At 33.6% G+C, this 17,985-nt stretch overlaps 1 protein-coding gene across 1 annotated transcript in view; it reads left to right on the plus strand.

Annotated features, from left to right (window-relative positions):
• Positions 1-17,985, plus strand: part of CNTN5 (contactin 5) — a 237,521-nt gene that overhangs the window by 89,144 nt on the left and 130,392 nt on the right. Inside the window, exons 7-8 of the mRNA XM_053934769.1 lie at positions 1,124-1,226; positions 15,530-15,711. Coding sequence (XP_053790744.1) covers positions 1,124-1,226; positions 15,530-15,711 — 285 coding nt within the window. The remainder of the gene's footprint in view (positions 1-1,123; positions 1,227-15,529; positions 15,712-17,985) is intronic.

Raw genomic sequence — 17,985 nt, forward strand, 5'->3', positions numbered from 1 at the left:
GGGTTGTTTTTTCATCCATCTCTGCCAACTATTATTCTCTCAGCTGTAAATCTTGTACTCCTCTACTTCCATGTTTCTTCTTATGCTCATTTCTTTTCTTTCTCGCATAAGAGATCTCTTTTCTCTCCTGCCTTTTCATTTCTTGTTCCTATTTGCTTGCTTTAGATTTTTTTGGAGAATCTTGATTGATTTTTTATAGATTTAGACTTGTCTTGTTGCTACTTTTCCAATAAGTCAGATTTTATTCAGTTTTCCTCATCTAAAAATTGGAACAATTCTTACTTTGTTAAATACAGCCTTTTGTTCCCAACTATTTCCTACCTTCCATCTAACCAAACACAGCTGTTAGAGTCATATTCTTCTCCTTCCATGCTAGTTATGATATTTCCTCCAAGTGGCATCAAATACAAATTTTTCACTTCACCTTATAAAACATATCTCCATTTCCTTACTGATTTCTCATTTCCTAAAGCCTTGTGATTCTCCAAAGTTGTCAATCTCTCTACAGCAAATCTGAGATAACATTATTAATTTCCATTTTTATATTTTCCCATTTCTGAATGTTTCTCCATTTCCTAGAATGCTATCTTACAGCACTTAAAGTGTTGCCCTGAAAAGAAATCTACTTCCAAACTGAAAGTCTCACTGAAAATGACATAACTGAATTTTGCATGTCTACATGTCTGAGTTTGTATCTGTGTACACAAATGCTTCTACATAATTTGAGGGTTTTTTTCCCTGAGCTTAGAAGATCCCCAGTCAAACACAGCATGATATGTTGATTTATTTGTCTAATTGTCAATGTGCTGGTAAACAAAGATTTGGTCTATGAAAATCCTTACTCTTCTATTGATTGCCCACTTTAATCTTTAAAAATTTAAATATTAACCCAAATTTGAAAAAATAAATCCTTTCTTTAAGCTCAATGTTGTGCTGCTGGTAAACTCAAGAGTATATTTTAGTATATATACTGGACCTGGGCACAGCTCATCAGATCAAGTGAGGCTGTCTCCATCAATTACCAGCTTTACTGCTGGACAGATTCAAAAAGCAGGCCACGGATCTTTCTGTGATAATGGAAAACTGATGATATTTCATATTTTAAACATTCGTTATTTTCCAGGTGTGATGGGGGAATATGAACCAAAAATTGAAGTCCATTTTCCTTACATACTTACAGCTGCAAGGGGAACTACTGTTAAGATGGAGTGTTTTGCACTTGGAAAGTAAGTAAAGATTCTTTCACAATTAAATATCATTGCTTATTAAGATGAAACATGCCTGGTTTGTGGTTTCATTATTTTGCTGGATTTTAGTTTTACAGACAGTCCTTACTGCACTCTCAAAATAACCAATTGATGAAGTAGCCAATTATGAACCCCCTGCCCAGCCATTTCTGTGGTCAGGAATTCAGTCAACAGTGTCTCTGTCAGAATGAAAAGTACCAATCTCCTAAACAAAAAGCAGAAAAGTTTTTTAATTGAAAGTTTTACCAGACTCACATCCATTGATTCACAGGGATACTATAAACCAGTAAATTAGAGTTTGTCCTGTACAAATTTCATATTTGGAGAATAAACAACATTAGCAGAGTGTTCTCCCCTCCCCCATATTCATAATTTATACACAAAGCTAAGAGCACAATGTCTTGATCATGTCTTAACACACTTTGTGGCAGCGCCCACTCTAGAGTTCCTACCTGACCTAATAACACTACAGTGTTTGCTATTCATGTCAAGGGGTTTTTAGATGTTTGTAGATAAAAGAGTTCAGGGAGAGAAAGGTATGAGAACCTGAAACTAAAATTACTTCTATACAGTATTCAGATTACAGAATACAGGATGAAATTGATAACATTTCAGTTTTATAGTGGTAATTACTATTAGTTACTCAAGTTACTATTATGATTGTTCCCAAGAATAAGGATGGCAATGATAGTATACAGGCAGACAGAACTAAGAGTAATTTCTAGTGATTCAGAGATATTCTTTCTTCTTCACATATATGCTGCTAAAAACAGATGTTCCTTCAGTGATGTTTCTCTAGAGACATATAAAAAATTATAACAGCTAGGGTTCTTTCCAAAATACCTCATCAAATTCTGTGTGGTGTGTTGAATAAAAAATCTCACTCTATTGAATTCTTTTCAGTTCCTATTCATAATGATATTCTTTTGGACATCTTCCCCCTAGTTTCCAAAGTTATGCTGCTAAATATCATATATCCTGCTTGTTTTTATAGTTCATGGCTTATCAAAAAGCATACAAGTTTCTTACAGCATGGCCTTGATTAAAAAAAAAGGGAAGGATTTGTCTTTGTAACTTCTTTGGAGGAATTCACAGAAGAGTTAGTCTGAGAAATCCTATATTTTGCATACCAATTCTTCTTATTTACCTAAGGAGTAGCAAAACATAGGAGGTTAGGAGTTTTAAGACAATAGTCTGGTTTCCTGAGGATCATTCCTCCAGCTTGTTCAGCAGGTCTCATTTTTCAGAGTGACTTTTCAAAATCTGTCTCTTCTACCTGAGAGGGCTTTTTAGGTGTTTTATAGTCCTTTTGATCTTCATGTGTCACTGGTCACTGGATTTTTTCTGTTCAGATTTTTCTCTTAACAGTTCTTAATTACTGACTAGATGATATATGTCTGAAACTTACTCTCTCTTTCTGTTTTTTTATGTTTGACCAATACCAAGATGCTCTCTGTGTGCAGGTCAACAGAAATTATACACAAATAATTAAAGAGAAATTCTGAAAAAGTTTTTCAGTTTTATATATTTAGATTCAGTGAAGTTCATGAAGAAAAAGGACATAGCCAAACCAGTCCAAACAAAAACTGGGAGACCATAGCCCACGTGGAGGGAGCCATTAGTGACAGCAGCTTTTGCAAATTCAGTCCCAACGTAAATGTAAGCAGTAGTTTAGAAAACAAATGTGAGACAAGAACTTTTGTAGGGTAGAACACAAGACTTATGTTTTATGTAGTAAAGATGAGGAAAGAAGTACGTGACAGAGGACAGGTGAGCAATAAATTGAGAGATTCCCTGAGATGCTGAAATAAATGAGGAAAAGGGCTGCTCTGTAGAGGCTGATGGCTCCAGGCTCTCTCCTGTCAGAAACCCTGCCAAGTCAATAGTTGGCAATGAGGCCCTTTTAGACTCCAGGCTATGGGTGAAGAAGCAACCAACATATTACTTATTTTCCTCATTTTACTGGAATTAAATTGCAGTAAGCAGACCTACTGATATCTTCCACCTTCAGCGCCATGAGATTTAGTAAACTCTCTCAAAAAGTTTCAATCACTATTCAAAGAAGAAGGTGAAGTTGACAGGAAGGACTTCAATTAGGTTATTTCCTATTTTTTACTCGGTGTTATTCTTTAATAAACAAAAAAATCAAGACTACCTGAATGCAGGAAGGAATTTAAGGTTACCTAATAAGACCCCATTTGCTGCTATAATAATGGGCAGCTATTTTTACCATGCACATTCTTTATCTTCTTTTCCCAGCCATTAATGCACAATCAAATCAGCTGAGCTGAAATTGCTTTCAACTTGATATGGTAATAATTACATGAATGACATTTCAGGCACTATTTGAAACCTGGAGGCTGGGGTGAGAAGTAGAAATGCATCAAATTTCCTATTCAATTTCATAATTTTCTTTTTTTGTTCCCATTTCTTGTTCCTAATGCCCTCTAGGAGTTGTTGCTTGTTACATTGCCATGGGTCCCATTTGCTAAACTGAATCAACAACTAATTTATTCAATTTTTATTTAGTATTTTGAAACTTGGTATTTTGAATTCTTGTTGTAAATAACACTGGGTTTATTACAGTCTTAAAACCAATATGCTGCTGGTTTTCTCATGCTTTAATTTAGCTGTCTGAAACACTCTGTTCTTTCCACTGTAATTGTGAGAATGACAAACATTCCAGTGAGATTTCCTGAAGTAGACATTTGTCAAATATTCCAGGAAGAGACTAGTCTTTAGTTACTGATTAATGATTTATTAATAATGTTTATTTAGCACTGTCAGTCACTATGGCTGAATTAAATAGAATTGAATTAATTGAAGCTCTGAAGCTTTTGTCTTCAACCTAAAGTCAAATATCTTAATTGCTTGACAGAGAAAAAATGTCTGAGAAGGATTTTATTCTGACCCAAGCATATGTAGCTGATTTAGTTTCAAGTGAAAATATTATGTTACAGATGCCATTTACAAATAGACTTTGTATCTGCTAAAGAATTCAAAGTAATGCAGGAGTGAAATATCTCAAGATTATCTAATTTGCACAAGATAACAATTCTTATCATGAGCATCAGTCATTGCCTAAGAAGTCACTGCATAAATCAGTGATTTACTGCTGAGGTTTAACAAGACATGAAAAACAGAGGAACCAAATAAAATTTACTGCAGATGTATCAGAGTGTGCATTTTGCAATTAGTGACCTTTTGTGCTGGATATACATGTTGGCCCGAGGCTGCTTTTATAGACATATTCACTGCCACATCTACACAACAACTTATGTTTCAGTTACATCTATTTTTCATATATGTAACTATATATAGCATACAGATATGTTTTCTGCCACCCATTTAATTATCTAATTTCTATTAGAAATATTTGATTTTTTTTTTGTTCCCTAACAAAACAGGGGGTCATTTTTTAAAAAAAAATATGCTAAAAAAACCACTGGCAATAACAAGGTATTAACATCGTCTATTTATTTTTAACTTTTCACAATAACAGAAATACTTCTTTTTAATTTGCAAAATTGCTACATCCTCATTAGTATTTACATAAAATGTTGTTAAAATAAATAATTGAAAAGAAAAAGAAGAAATCTGAATGGAAGAATTCAAAATAATGAAATTAATAAAAATTATTCTAAACAGCAATATGTTAATGCTTGCTTTTGAGTAAAATAGTTTTCACTGTTTGTGTCTTCTCTTATTTAAAAAGACAAGCTAATGTTTTTGCAAAACTAATAAATGAGCTAATGGATAATGAGGTTTTTGTTTGTAGTCCAGATAATCCTGATTTTTTATGTCCATTTCAGTGTCAGACCTTAGAATTCTTATGCAAATCAGGAAGACAGATCACAACCTTGTTCTTCAGAAAAGTTCTGGTGAAGAAGATGTAATTTTCCTAGCTGACACTTGCACAAATTACAGAATTCCTGGCTTTTCCTGCTCCAGAAATGCAACTTTTCAGACACTGCCTTTTGTGACAGCAGGTTGCCATTTTAATTTTCTCTCAAATGTTACTGACTTTGCTTTCAGGAAAATCTAAAGGCAACTGGTCCATTTTTTAATTTGTTTTTTCATGTACTTCACTCAAAGAAATAATTCTGGTGCCTTCGTTTTGCTGCCCACTAAAAAGAGATTAAATTAATGCTGTTGATATGCAAAAGGACTCTAAATTCCATCCTCACTATATGACACATTAAATAATGAAGCACTTTGGTGACAGCCAGCCAAGTATTCTTCATAAGTCATTTTAACACTATTATTTTAAATATGGGACTTAACAGCAGGTATAGATGGAAATGTACTGCTTTTTTTAAAGCCTCAAAATGAACAAGTTTTCATAGTTTGAGAAATGATACAGAACTGGTTTATCCAAGTTGACATGAAAAACTGTAAGTTCCTGCCCTCTTCAATGAGCTCAGACCCTTGGCCACAGAGGAAAGAAAAGTGCAAGTGTCAGAAACATCTTTATTTTTTTCCCTTTATTATTCTTTCTGGCATATAACCCTAAGTTGTCTTCTTGCTTCTATATGAATAATTCTACTCTCACTCTTTCACACAGATTTTTAAATTTTAAACTGTGTATTATGCACACACCCTACCTGACCCACACACTTCAGTCTTTTCCTTAGTGCATTTTTGTTTGTGCACCAGACTTCTATTTTGTTTTCCATATAAAAGTCACATTTCATTGGTTTTCTAGCTCTAGTCAGAAAAAAAAAATAGAATTTGTATTATGATAGTGCCAGCAGCCAATTTTAAGTGAGTAATCATCTTTTATTTCTCATTAAAACAAATTACAAAATCTGGGGTATTGCAGTACTTGTAGATTACCAGAGTTTTCAATCTTTGCTCTTAAAATAAGGGCTGTATAGACTGCCAAAAGGATTGTTTTGCTAAAAACAAAACAAAAAAAAATTATGCATCCATTAATTTATACTATATTTATTTTTAAACCACATAGATCAACACATAGATATTTGAATCAAAAGCATCAATAAACAACAGTGCTGACAGAAAATTTTTCTTATTTGCTTGTTTTTCTGTATTTTTGGGAGACTATTTTATGCTTATGCTATTTCTGTACAATGGTAACATACGTGTAATATACAAACATTCTTTTTAATTGCTAGGTTATTTCACTATAGCAATGTCAAAACTATGCTGTTTTTTTTTTTAATATGCTTAGTTAATGATAGGAATAAATTAACAATATTTATTTATTTTATTACTGAATTACAATGAAGCAGTTTTGATACACATGTTGTTAATTTTCTAATGTTTAATGTTGCCTTAATAATTCTATTGTTAACTTTGTTTGGAAGGGTTTTATAGCTCAGTTGTACACAATCATCCCCTATGTAGTAGGGCTTGCAAGAACTCAGCTGAAAGTCCTTTTAAAAACCTTGCTTTCTAAATGAAATGAAATAAAAAGAAGGTGAAGCTACATATATTTAAGTCACACAAATTAATGAAATTTAGTGACTTTTAATCTATGAAACATTCAAAAATGTTCTATTGAAACAATGAACTCAGAATCAATTCAAATTAATAAATGTCTCAAAGCTTTAAATCCATTAAATATAGTATTTTGTTACCTTCTGTGCCTGTTTTCCTTTTACCAGACTTTTCTAATTGATCTTCAAGCTTTTATTAGAAAGTCTATTATTTGTTTCATGTCACTATCAATATTTTCATTGCAGACTATATACCTGTTGTGGATGCACCATCCTGGAAGTGTTTGAAATGAGGTTGGATGGGGCTCTGAGCAACCTGGTCTAGAGGAAGGTGTCCCTGCTCATGTCAGTGGGGCTGGAAATCAATACTCTTTGTTTCCTTCCAACTCAGACCATTCTATTAATCTGTGTAGAGAGAGCTTACTAAATATTTTTCAATATGCAGAAATAAAGGCAAAGTGTTTGAATAAGTGAGTATAGTACCTAAGCAATGATGGCAAATCCAGTATTACCTGCTGGTCTTGAATATTTCCGAACAGGTCTTCCAAGATTCTTCCTCCAGACCTGGCAGGAGGAATCTCCTGTTACAAACTAAGAGAACCAGACAAAATATTCCTGTAACCAGACCCCTTTCCAGTAATCTAGTGACAAAAAAGTCTCATGAGGATTTCTATTCTGGGATCAGTCTCTAATCTAACCTAAGTCTCCTTTTTAACAGCATGAATCCTCATCTTGCTTCAGCCCTGGTGTTGTGCTAAAGAGTAGAGAGCTAATGGGCTGGTGATACTCCAGCTTAAAGTTAACCTCTGTTAACTGCACTACACTGAAACCCAGGGGCCTTGAGTGGGTATAAACCTGGGAACGGAGCATGTTTCACTGGCATATATATATATATATATATACATGTATGCATACAAAATAAAAAAGGACAACAACATCTGGGATACAAATCAGGCTTCACTGTTTTTCAAGCTAAGTATGACAGTTGTGTTGTCAATGTATTTGGGATATCTCAGCAGATCTGTACTTTTCTCCCTGAGGATAAGCTGTCTTTTCCTTGGACAACTGTATGAAGCTTCTCAGGGAGTGAGTGCCTCCTTGCTAGGGATTCTGATAGCTCATGGAATAGGCATTCAGCCTTGGAAGTTGCTTAGTTATTGTCTTTTGGAAAATATTAAGCTACTTGTACTTTTCCATGAACACAAAACAGTCCTTTCCTCTTCCCACAATAATGGTGGCACACAGAAACACCTTTGATATTAAAGGTAATATGGCATTTAATAAAGTAAATCATTCTAGATGCTATACATCCAATTCATTGTTGGAACTTGGATTGAAATATTTAGTCTTTTTTCCTACATATAGCAGAATTACTATGGGAACAAGGCATGCTAGTAAATTAACATTTTCAAGCTTCAAGCTAATTCACAGTGTAGAAGTCCACAGGTAGTAATTTGCCTCTACCATCAAAACCAAGTTTCAGCGTGATGTTCTATTTTTCATCTACAGGACACAGAGACATGAATTGTCTATTTTCTCTTTTTAAAACAGAGAAAACATGCCATAGGGTATTAATGTTTAAGGTATTAATTGCCCAAAATGAAACTTCATGATAGATACAAAAATTTATATAGAAATAACTGTTTCTAAGTTCCATATGACAAAAAATCATGTTACTCCATGTCCCTTCACACGAATCCTCTCTACTGGAAAAATGTTTTGTTAATCCTATCAGGTGCCAGACCTAGAAGCTGTGAAAGCCATTTTTAAATTTTACTGATAACAAAATAATTGCAAGAGGGAAATAAACACTCTCTACAGAACAACATTTGTCAATGTTATGAGTAGGGATGTTCTTTCCCCTCAAGATAAGCTTGTGATGGGAGGAAGGAACCTTTTTAAACACAGACATGACATCTTCAAATTGAGTTTGTTTATATGACAAAAATAGATCCAGGATTCTCTTTCTTTTTTTTCTTTTTTTTTGTCTTTGATAGCACATGTTGTTTGTATTAAATAAATATTTCTAAGACTTTAATCAGTTTCAAGTTCATTTTTAGTTCATGCTGAATAAGTATTTATGTTATAAGGTGCTAGAGCCAGTCTGTATTATGTTCCTGGTTTTCAGGCTGGATTTATTTCTGTCTTCTTTTAAGTGGAATTTTTCTTTAAAAAGCTTTATGATACTGTTACAAGTATTGAAATAATTCATAGCAATGTAATAAAGATTCTTTGGTAAATCTCAAGTAGCACTCCCAGGCCTCATTCTGCCTCACTCTAAATCTAAAATTTAAATTTGATTGCTTTTACTGTATGGCATAATGGAAGTGGGAAAAAAACCTAAACTAAGTCCCCATCACTAGAACATCATTCTTGAAGAAACAATATTACCAAACCCTTTTCTTTCTCTCTCAGAACCATCAAAGAAAATTTATAAATGTTACTAAAAATTGTGTTCAGTAACTTGCACAGTTTTGCAGCTTTACTGTAGGTTTAAAGATGGAGGAGTTCTTTTTTTATTATTATTATTCCAAACTTACTATCCAGAAGCATATGTGTAGACTTTCTCTCTGTGTCAGAGTCTGAGAGAATCAGAAGAAAAAAAATCTAGCATTTCTCGGGAGTAGGTCACCAGAGCTACCACTGTTATGTTTCTCTTCAGGATTTGCCACAAATAAATGTATATGGTACTATGGCACAAGAGCCTTAAATGCAGTACTTCTGGAAATCATCACACTCATTGTCCTCAAATTGTGTCTGATCAGCAGGTTCAGAGCCATCTTGCACTCTTCAGACATGCTAGGTTTGTGTTTACATTTGCATCCGTATTGATGAGATGTCACAATTTTTGGGATTTTTGGACTCATTTTGACTAGACTTCCTGATCTTCTGGATCTGCGCACATACGCTGGTCATATCTGTACAGCAGAGTCAGGACATCCTAGATCAATGTGCTAGCTAAAGAAAATCTGCCTGGGCAAAATTTAGAAGAGAGAAATGACACAAAGTTATTAAATAGCTTTAACACAAGGCAAATAAACACAGTTCTACTGTAGTACTGTGGCCCTGAAGATCTGTATGAACACCTGCCAAATACATGTCATCTTTTCAAAGAAATTTTCTACTTCAAAGCATTGTCTCTTAAAATCATGGATTCTTCAGGTAATAGCTCCTATAGTAAAACAGCAGGTATAATATGTCTTTTGCTTTTCAAGTTGTTTCAGATTCTCTTCTCAACAGCCTTGATCAAGTCACAGGCTGGTGATAATTTACCTGTTATGTCTTTAATATTTTTTAGAAGAATGTCCACTTCAGAATGCCCCAGCCACATGCTGAGGTAGAGTGTGATACAGAGACTAGAAAAAATGGTTACTGGATGGCTGAGGTAAAAACAGAGCAAATTTCCATCATTTTTTAACAGGCATGATGGCTCAATACCTCCTCAGTCCCACCATATAAATACCATCCATAAATACCATCCACAATACTATGATGACAGGAATATAATATAGAGTTTTGCAGTGAGGACAACACTGAATACATAGGAAGAGATGTTCAGCTCTTTTGTATTAAATTTTTACCTGTGCTGTTGCAATTTCATCAAAAGCAAACACCATTACCCAACTTTTAAATACAAACCCAAAAGGTTGTGAAATAGCTTTTCCACTTTTCTCACTACTTGTCAAACCAATACCTTTGCCTGTTGTGGTTCTTCTGTTCCCATTTGATTTCACCTTCATCAGGTGAAATCAGTTCTTCATTTGTTCATGATTAACTCAAATTTAAGAATTTGGAAAAAAAAATTAAATCACCAAAACTGTCATCCAACATATCATCTAATTTAGAGTATTGGACAGTTATATTATCTAAATTTAGCTGTTGAATAGTTAAGTGTGAAGATTGAGACATCAGTTTAGTCTCTGATCAACCAGTAAAGAGGAACTCTGGAGTATAATTCACTGCAAATAATGAACCATTATAGAAAATTAATCACTTTTATACATGGCACTATTTAAGATGCTAGAGATTCTCTAACACGCCATAATTTAGAGTGTGAAGAAAATGCTGTGGATCTGGATATGCAGCCAAGCAGACACTATCTTGCTCTGTGCCATAAAGAACAAGCTAATAGTGGTGGTAAAGCATATCCACATTAATACATGACACTCATATATGACATTCATATGAAATAGACATTTTTAGCACAAAAATCTGTTGAAGAGATCTGAAGACCTGGACATGTTCCTGCACACTGGTTTCAAGCTCATCATCATTTGCTTCTATTCTCTTTTAATTTTTAAACCCCACACTCACAGCTGCTGTATTTCATGAGTACTAACTATCTTTTAAAAATCAAATGAAAGGAAAAGTGGTTATTGTGTCTCATAAAACTCTGAACAGATTTATATGAGACATTCTAAAGGTAGATGTCCATGGCTGATAGGCATTCCTGGAAACCATCTGAAAGAGAGAATTTCATTATAGTCCTCAACATTTTAACCCTCATACTTATCCTACAATAATTAAAGATATTTAACACAGTTGCAAGACAGGAAGGCATAAGAAAATAAAGATTATTCTTCTAGTCCCCAAAGGCATGCAGAGGTTTTCAGGATATATTATAATGTGCACCTGCGGGTTTGAAGACACAGCTCAGAACAGTGATGCATGGTAAAGAGAAATCATGCAGAGCAGAATTGAAATTACAGTAGCAGATAAAATATTTCAAAATATCAATCTGTACCAACCAAGTATAGAAAAAGTAATCTATGCATTCCTATTTAAAATATTCTTGAAATCCTAAGACCTCAGATCCAAGGAAAGGGTATTTTAAATTTCAGGCATTACTCTTATTTCTTATTCTCCCCTTTCCCAAAATAAACATGTACTTTAGGCATGTAATAAAATTCTTTCACATATGAAATTGACAGGAAAAAAGAATTGCTTCCAATAATTTTTAAAATGTTTTTATTTAAAATAATATTTTATTGAAACTTGTGAAGAATTCCAACTAATTCAACAGCATCCCAAATAATCCAATAATAATCTAATAATCCAATTAATTCAATTCATCCCAAATAATATACTGCTGAAAACTGACTCTTATAATCTCTTTGAAATGCAAAGGTAAAATTATAACTCATATTTTCTTCAAATTCAAAGTGTACAAGACCACATTAATGTCTATCACAGTCACCAGGATCCACTTAGGTTTTTTATTTCTGTCTAGATTAATGACAAATTTAAAGATCATATTTCTGCAATCAAGTAGGGTTTTTCTTGGTAGCAGTATTCAGTAATATTCAGAGGATTTTTTTCCCAAAAGTAAGGAGAAATCTTGTCCTTGAACTCAAATGAAACTCAAATCAATTTATTCACAGGAGGTGAATGTGAATGATGTTACAATAAACAAGGAAATTGTATTCGCATAAATATCTGCTGAGACCAAAATAGAAATGTATTATATTGGTTATAAGATTCAGTAATTATGCATATAACGTAAACTCATATTAATGCTAGAAATACTTCTGCAGTTACTCTATTTTTCAAAAAGCTGTGGATCATTTGAAAATATTAAAAATGTGCATATGTTAGTTAGATTTTATGGTGGACTTTAGGAGTTTTCTAGAACAGTCACACAATTTTATTCTTTCACATCCTCACTCATATGTTTCATTTCATTCTCATAGAAGTCACAGAGGAGAAATAGGTATACATATATTTTTATTTCAGATGTAATATTCATATGTCACTTGTGAGTTATGCAAGGAAAATAAGCTTCATTAGACAGAATTACAAGTTGTCTGCAAATACTGATTTGCAATATGGGAGTACTTTCCTTTGAAATCATTAAATCTGCACAGCTAAAGTAACTTTATCTCCTTGAAAAATTCCACTTACTATCTTATATTGATGAAAAAATAACTGAGTTGTTTTAAAATATGCTTCCTAATGACCCAGACAAGCAGTTTCCTCTGTGTTTGCCATGTTATACACATTTACTTGCTGCAGGAAACACAGAAACAAATTTCAAAAAATTAGTTAAATGCAGTTTAAAGGAAAGTTTCCAAATACATGAATTTCTGAATAATCTCATAGCAGCTAAATGAGACAATTTTCATGGTTTATAAGCTCTTGACTTTTTCTCAGAAATATACACCACCGAAAAAATCCTTTTACTAATGCTATTCAGCAGAGCCCATTTTCCTCCATGACAATAGAGAAGCATTTTTGCCACTGATTTTATGGTAAGCAAGGCTGAAGGCCAAATAACTATCAAAAGGCAGCAAGAATGACACCCTTAAGGTCCCAAATAAAGTGTATCTGCACACTCATTTCAGTCATAAAGCAGCAGTTGCTGAGTCCTATTACATTGTACCAACATAAAGAATTGCTATTCCTACTGCGGATTTCTGTTGTGATAAATAATGATCAGTTAAACTCTTATCTGTCCATGGTGGATGTTTTGCAGCCAGAAATCATGACACAATTATATTCCATATAAAAAGAGGACAATCATACAAGGAGTTAACTCTTTAAGCTGAATGTAAAACAGAAGATTTGCACAATCTCCACAAGTCACTAAAGAAAAAGTCTAAATTTGAATAGTAGAATGAAGTGTGCGATAAGAAATTAAATATGAGGGCTAAAGGGAGAAAAAGAAACTAAGATTGTTATTTGTACTACATCTGATGTATACATACAGCTATTAAAGTATAGGAAATAAAATATGTAGTTAAAGATGTGAAAGGAATAACATAACTAGTGGGACTAAGACAGAAAGTTTTATTAGTGCATCAGAAAAAACATCCTATTTGTCCTTCATATTTCAAATTTAATATGTTGAAGTACTTAGATAGGAATGGAAAATTCTTTTGATCTTCTAACCGAAATGTATGTAAAATAACTTCTTATAGGAAATAACCTTTATAAATTAGAATCATACAATCTGCAGAAGAGCCCTCAAACCAAACCCACAGGACACCATAATTTGAAATCAGTTCTCAAGAAATTAATTTAAGGTTAAAATGAGAAAGCTACAAAGTTTCCAGTGTGATAGAGGAAAAAAAAAAAAAAAAGAGGTCGTATGATCCTCACCCATCACATGATCCAAAAACATTTATAAAAAGAAAATATGTACATAATTGGAGTGCTGGAAAGAAAAGAGACCAACCTGTTTTATTTAGCAAGGAGAAACAAAAAATATTCCATACAGGTATTCTGTGGGGGACAGTGATAAAAGATCATTTTGCAATAATCACAAGATATTGTAGGGACCATGTGTCAGAGATGAATACATACATACTCACAATAAAGTTCATTTTGTCAGGTTAATTAATCAGTGCAGCAAACTGATAAGGGAAATAATTATTTTCTCTTTCTGGTATATTAAAATTAATTCCATATGGGACTATATGTTGGTTTTGTAAGTTAAGGATGTTAATAGGCTCAATGGAATTCAATGATATGTGACACTCAGGAGTTAAAATTAGACAAATCTTCTGATAATCAGTTACAAGTTTGGAAATTGTCTTAATCTCTATAAAGTACTAGAATTTGTAGCATTTTGTCTGCAAGTTTGAATACAACTGCAGTAATTCACATTACTGCATGTGATTCTAACTGCTTGAAGAATAACCAGAACTTGCTTGTCACATGCTTATTTTTTGTGTCTCAAACTGGATACCTTGAAATATTAAGAGCAAGGTGATATTCTTAACGAAACTTCATACATTTACAGCAAGTGAAAGTCAGCAAATCATGACAGCAATTCATAGCAGTTTTGAATTTAAACTAAATAAATTTGAACTATTATGACGTGCTTTTCCTCATGTAAACTGCCAAAAGGCCCTGTGTTTATATCTAAGCTTAGACTTGAACTAAATACAAAACATGTTTTTCAAAAAGTTCCATTTTCTTTTATGGTGTCCTCCAAGCTTCTTGAGTATGGAGTACTCCACTTGAGTGGAGTATATGAAGCAGTTCAGTTTTCGGCTCACTATCAAATATTTTTTATTGATAGTTCTATTTTTTTTTCCCTCTTAAATACCTGCCATATTTAGAAAAATGTATGTCTCTACCATAAGGACCATTGGGTGCACAATGGCTTATGAGTTTTTGAGCTAAAAATAAAATTTTATGAGTGCAAACACTACTTAATGCATTTTTTTCCTCAAGTATGAGTGTAAATGACCCAGGGTCCTCACAGACCTCTGTGGAACAGCAAGTTGCAATGAAAAACCCTTCTGCTGCCACAAGCAAGAATGTAATGCTGTGAGACAGGAACAGCTGTGCCATTAATACGTCTTGTCACACAACCAGTTTTGCAATTTGAAGAATATTGTAAGAAAAATGTCTCCATACCTGTGGTCACTTAAATTTACCCAAGAAAGAAATTCCCCACCTAGACAGATCTTTTCAATGGTTGACCTGAACTGCAGTTTCATTGCAGGAAAATTGCCATGTTTTGGAATTTGCTAAGTTCATCCAAGTTTCAAAGTTATTTTTGTTGACCTATCAAGTGGCAGCATTCAGGAGTAAAGCACAGAGTGCTAAAGAAACTCTAGAGAGAGGGATTTCAAGTGATTTATTTGATCTCAGTAAAAACAGCCTCCCCTGTGGATGAAAGAAACACATTCCATGTAGAAATCCATTTATTAAGGATTCCCTATAGAAAGTGAACTAGATCAACCATTATATGAACCTTAATTGTGATTATGTTTTATTGCTACTTAGATTATTAAGTGTTTAAACTACCAGATAACAGAATGTATATTCTCAATAGTAGAAGAGTGCTAACATTAATTTTACTAAATATTTCAGCCCTGTTCCAACAATCTCTTGGAGGAAGGTTAATGGTCATAATCCAAGTAAAGCTCGCCTGAGAAAATCCCAAGCTGTGCTTGAAATACCTAATGTGCAGCTAGAGGACTCAGGAATGTATGAATGTAAGGCTGAAAACTCTCGTGGAAGAAATGTCTTCAGAGGACAGCTACAAGTATACAGTAAGTGTAACTGCACACAGTATTGTCCTGAAATGCTTTGTCCACACCTAAGGTTTTGGCGATACATGAAGCATTCTAAGGTTCAGCAGAAACAAGATACTTTGATATATGGAGTATGCACCTTATACCAACAATAGTTTTGAATTAAGGTATATATTATTATTCCTTAGTATTGCATTGAGGTCTGAAACATAAATTGATTCCTTCAAAGATTTTACTTAAATACAATTTCACGTGGGATTTATTATTTTTTTTAATTAAAGAGTATAACTATAATTTAAAAAGTCTATTTTTTTTCATTAGGATATAACAATGACATGCAACCTAAATATGAATTATCTGTCAGAAAACAATGCTGGAGAAATTTTAGGATTATTAACACACTATTATTAACATTTTAACTGCGCCATGCTTGGGTGCTGAGCTTTATCAAGCTCATTGTACTGGAATGAAAGCTTAAGAAGGATTTGTTTCTTCCAGAAAATTCTCAATCTGGGCATGCACAATTTCCAAAAGTTCTGATTTTCACAAAGTGTTCAACATTTTCTAAGACTCAAAAGAAATTTTTGAGTGACCATAAAAGTAAGATTGAGTCATGCATCAGATTGAAAATAAAAAAGGAAACCTGAAAATAAAAATATGTGACAAACCCCATGAATTCTGTTATACTGTTGCTGCATTCTAGAGTCTAGAAACAAAAGCCTATGTCATACATACCATGTCAAAGTTTTGCATATATCACATGTAAGCTTGAGTCCCACTACTTTTAATATATTTAAGCCACACTACTTTCTATCATTCCATGAACCCTACAACCTTAAATACTTAGCAGAAAAGGTCTTCTGTGGGAGGGTATGCACCAGATCTTTCCAACTGTCTTCAAAGATCCCAGCCAGTAGAATTCCAAATGCTGCAGTTTAGATAGATCCTCAAATTAATGGATATGTCTAAGATGGTTCTCCTCTTAATCGGTTTTCATTTTCTTTTCCTGATTTCAGACCATGGCTCCTAATGCCTTCTCCCCATTAGTAACTATAAAGAGTTCTCTGTCTTTGTTACACACTGTCATCAAATAACTATAGACCAGGATAGTATATTTAGTTTATTTCCCACATATGTCAATATTTTCAGGTCCCTAATCAATTTTTCTGTCTCATCTGGCTTTCTTATGTCTTTATCTTAACTCAGTTGATTTTAGTGAGTATCAGCATATCTCTGAATCATACTTCTTTCCTTGCTCTTGATTCTTCTCCACCTAGAGACCAGGGAAGGTTTTTGTCTTCAATTTTTTTGTATATGCTGGAAAAATTATGTGATGGTTAAGATGACAGTCTGTGCATTTAATTTCAGATTTTCCATCTTGCACTTGCAGCAAAGGTTTTATAAGACTTTGGCTGAAAACAGCAGTCAAAGCCCACCACCTACTCTATGCCTCCTACTATAACAATACTCCACTGATATTTCTCAAATTCTTACTATAAATTACTTCAATGAAAGTATAGCAGCTCCTGCAAGGCACGTGAGGGCCAGGGGAATTTAGCAGCTGGTCTTTTTCTACAATGTTTCTTAAAATATTAGAAATTCAGAAAATTTAATTTGAGTTATAAGATGTATCACAGCTCATACACTTCCTACCTGTTTTTTAGAGCTGTGAAACTACTAGATGCCAAAGCAGTGTATAAAAGTGTTATAATTATATCTGCTTCCCTCTTTCAAAGTTAAAAGAATATAAAATGTGCTCTTCAAGAGAGAAGCTAAGATGCTATGAAATGAATTTTTTTCTTCAGGAGCACCATGCAGATTTATGGTATAAAATGACAGCAAATATGATATAGTGCTCTACACAACTCTTCATCTCTCATTAGCCTTTTGCTTCAGGCAGAAATAAAGGTGGTGCTCAAGTCCATGGAATATATTTACAATGTCGGTTTTGTCCTATTCTGTTTGGATAGAAATATGAATTTTTCATTCTTCACCATTGTCTAAATTACATTTTTAGTGTCTCTGCCTTTACAGCATAGAACACAAATTTAGCTCATTGGTGTTTTTTGCAATAATATTAGGACAACTTCTTTAACGTTTTAGGAAGAGAGTTTACTTCATATTATCTCATTCCTCTATTAACAGATATGTGAGATTAGCACATTAAATTTCACCTATCTGCATCAGCAGGCAGCAAGGTCAGAAGAGGTTACAGAGGACTTTCAGATGGACAATACCAGCAGTGACCTCCAATACACAGGACAAGAAGCACAGACTTTACTTACCCCCCAC

The sequence above is a fragment of the Vidua chalybeata genome, chromosome 2 (genome assembly GCF_026979565.1).
Source record: "Vidua chalybeata isolate OUT-0048 chromosome 2, bVidCha1 merged haplotype, whole genome shotgun sequence".
NCBI lineage: Eukaryota > Metazoa > Chordata > Aves > Passeriformes > Viduidae > Vidua > Vidua chalybeata.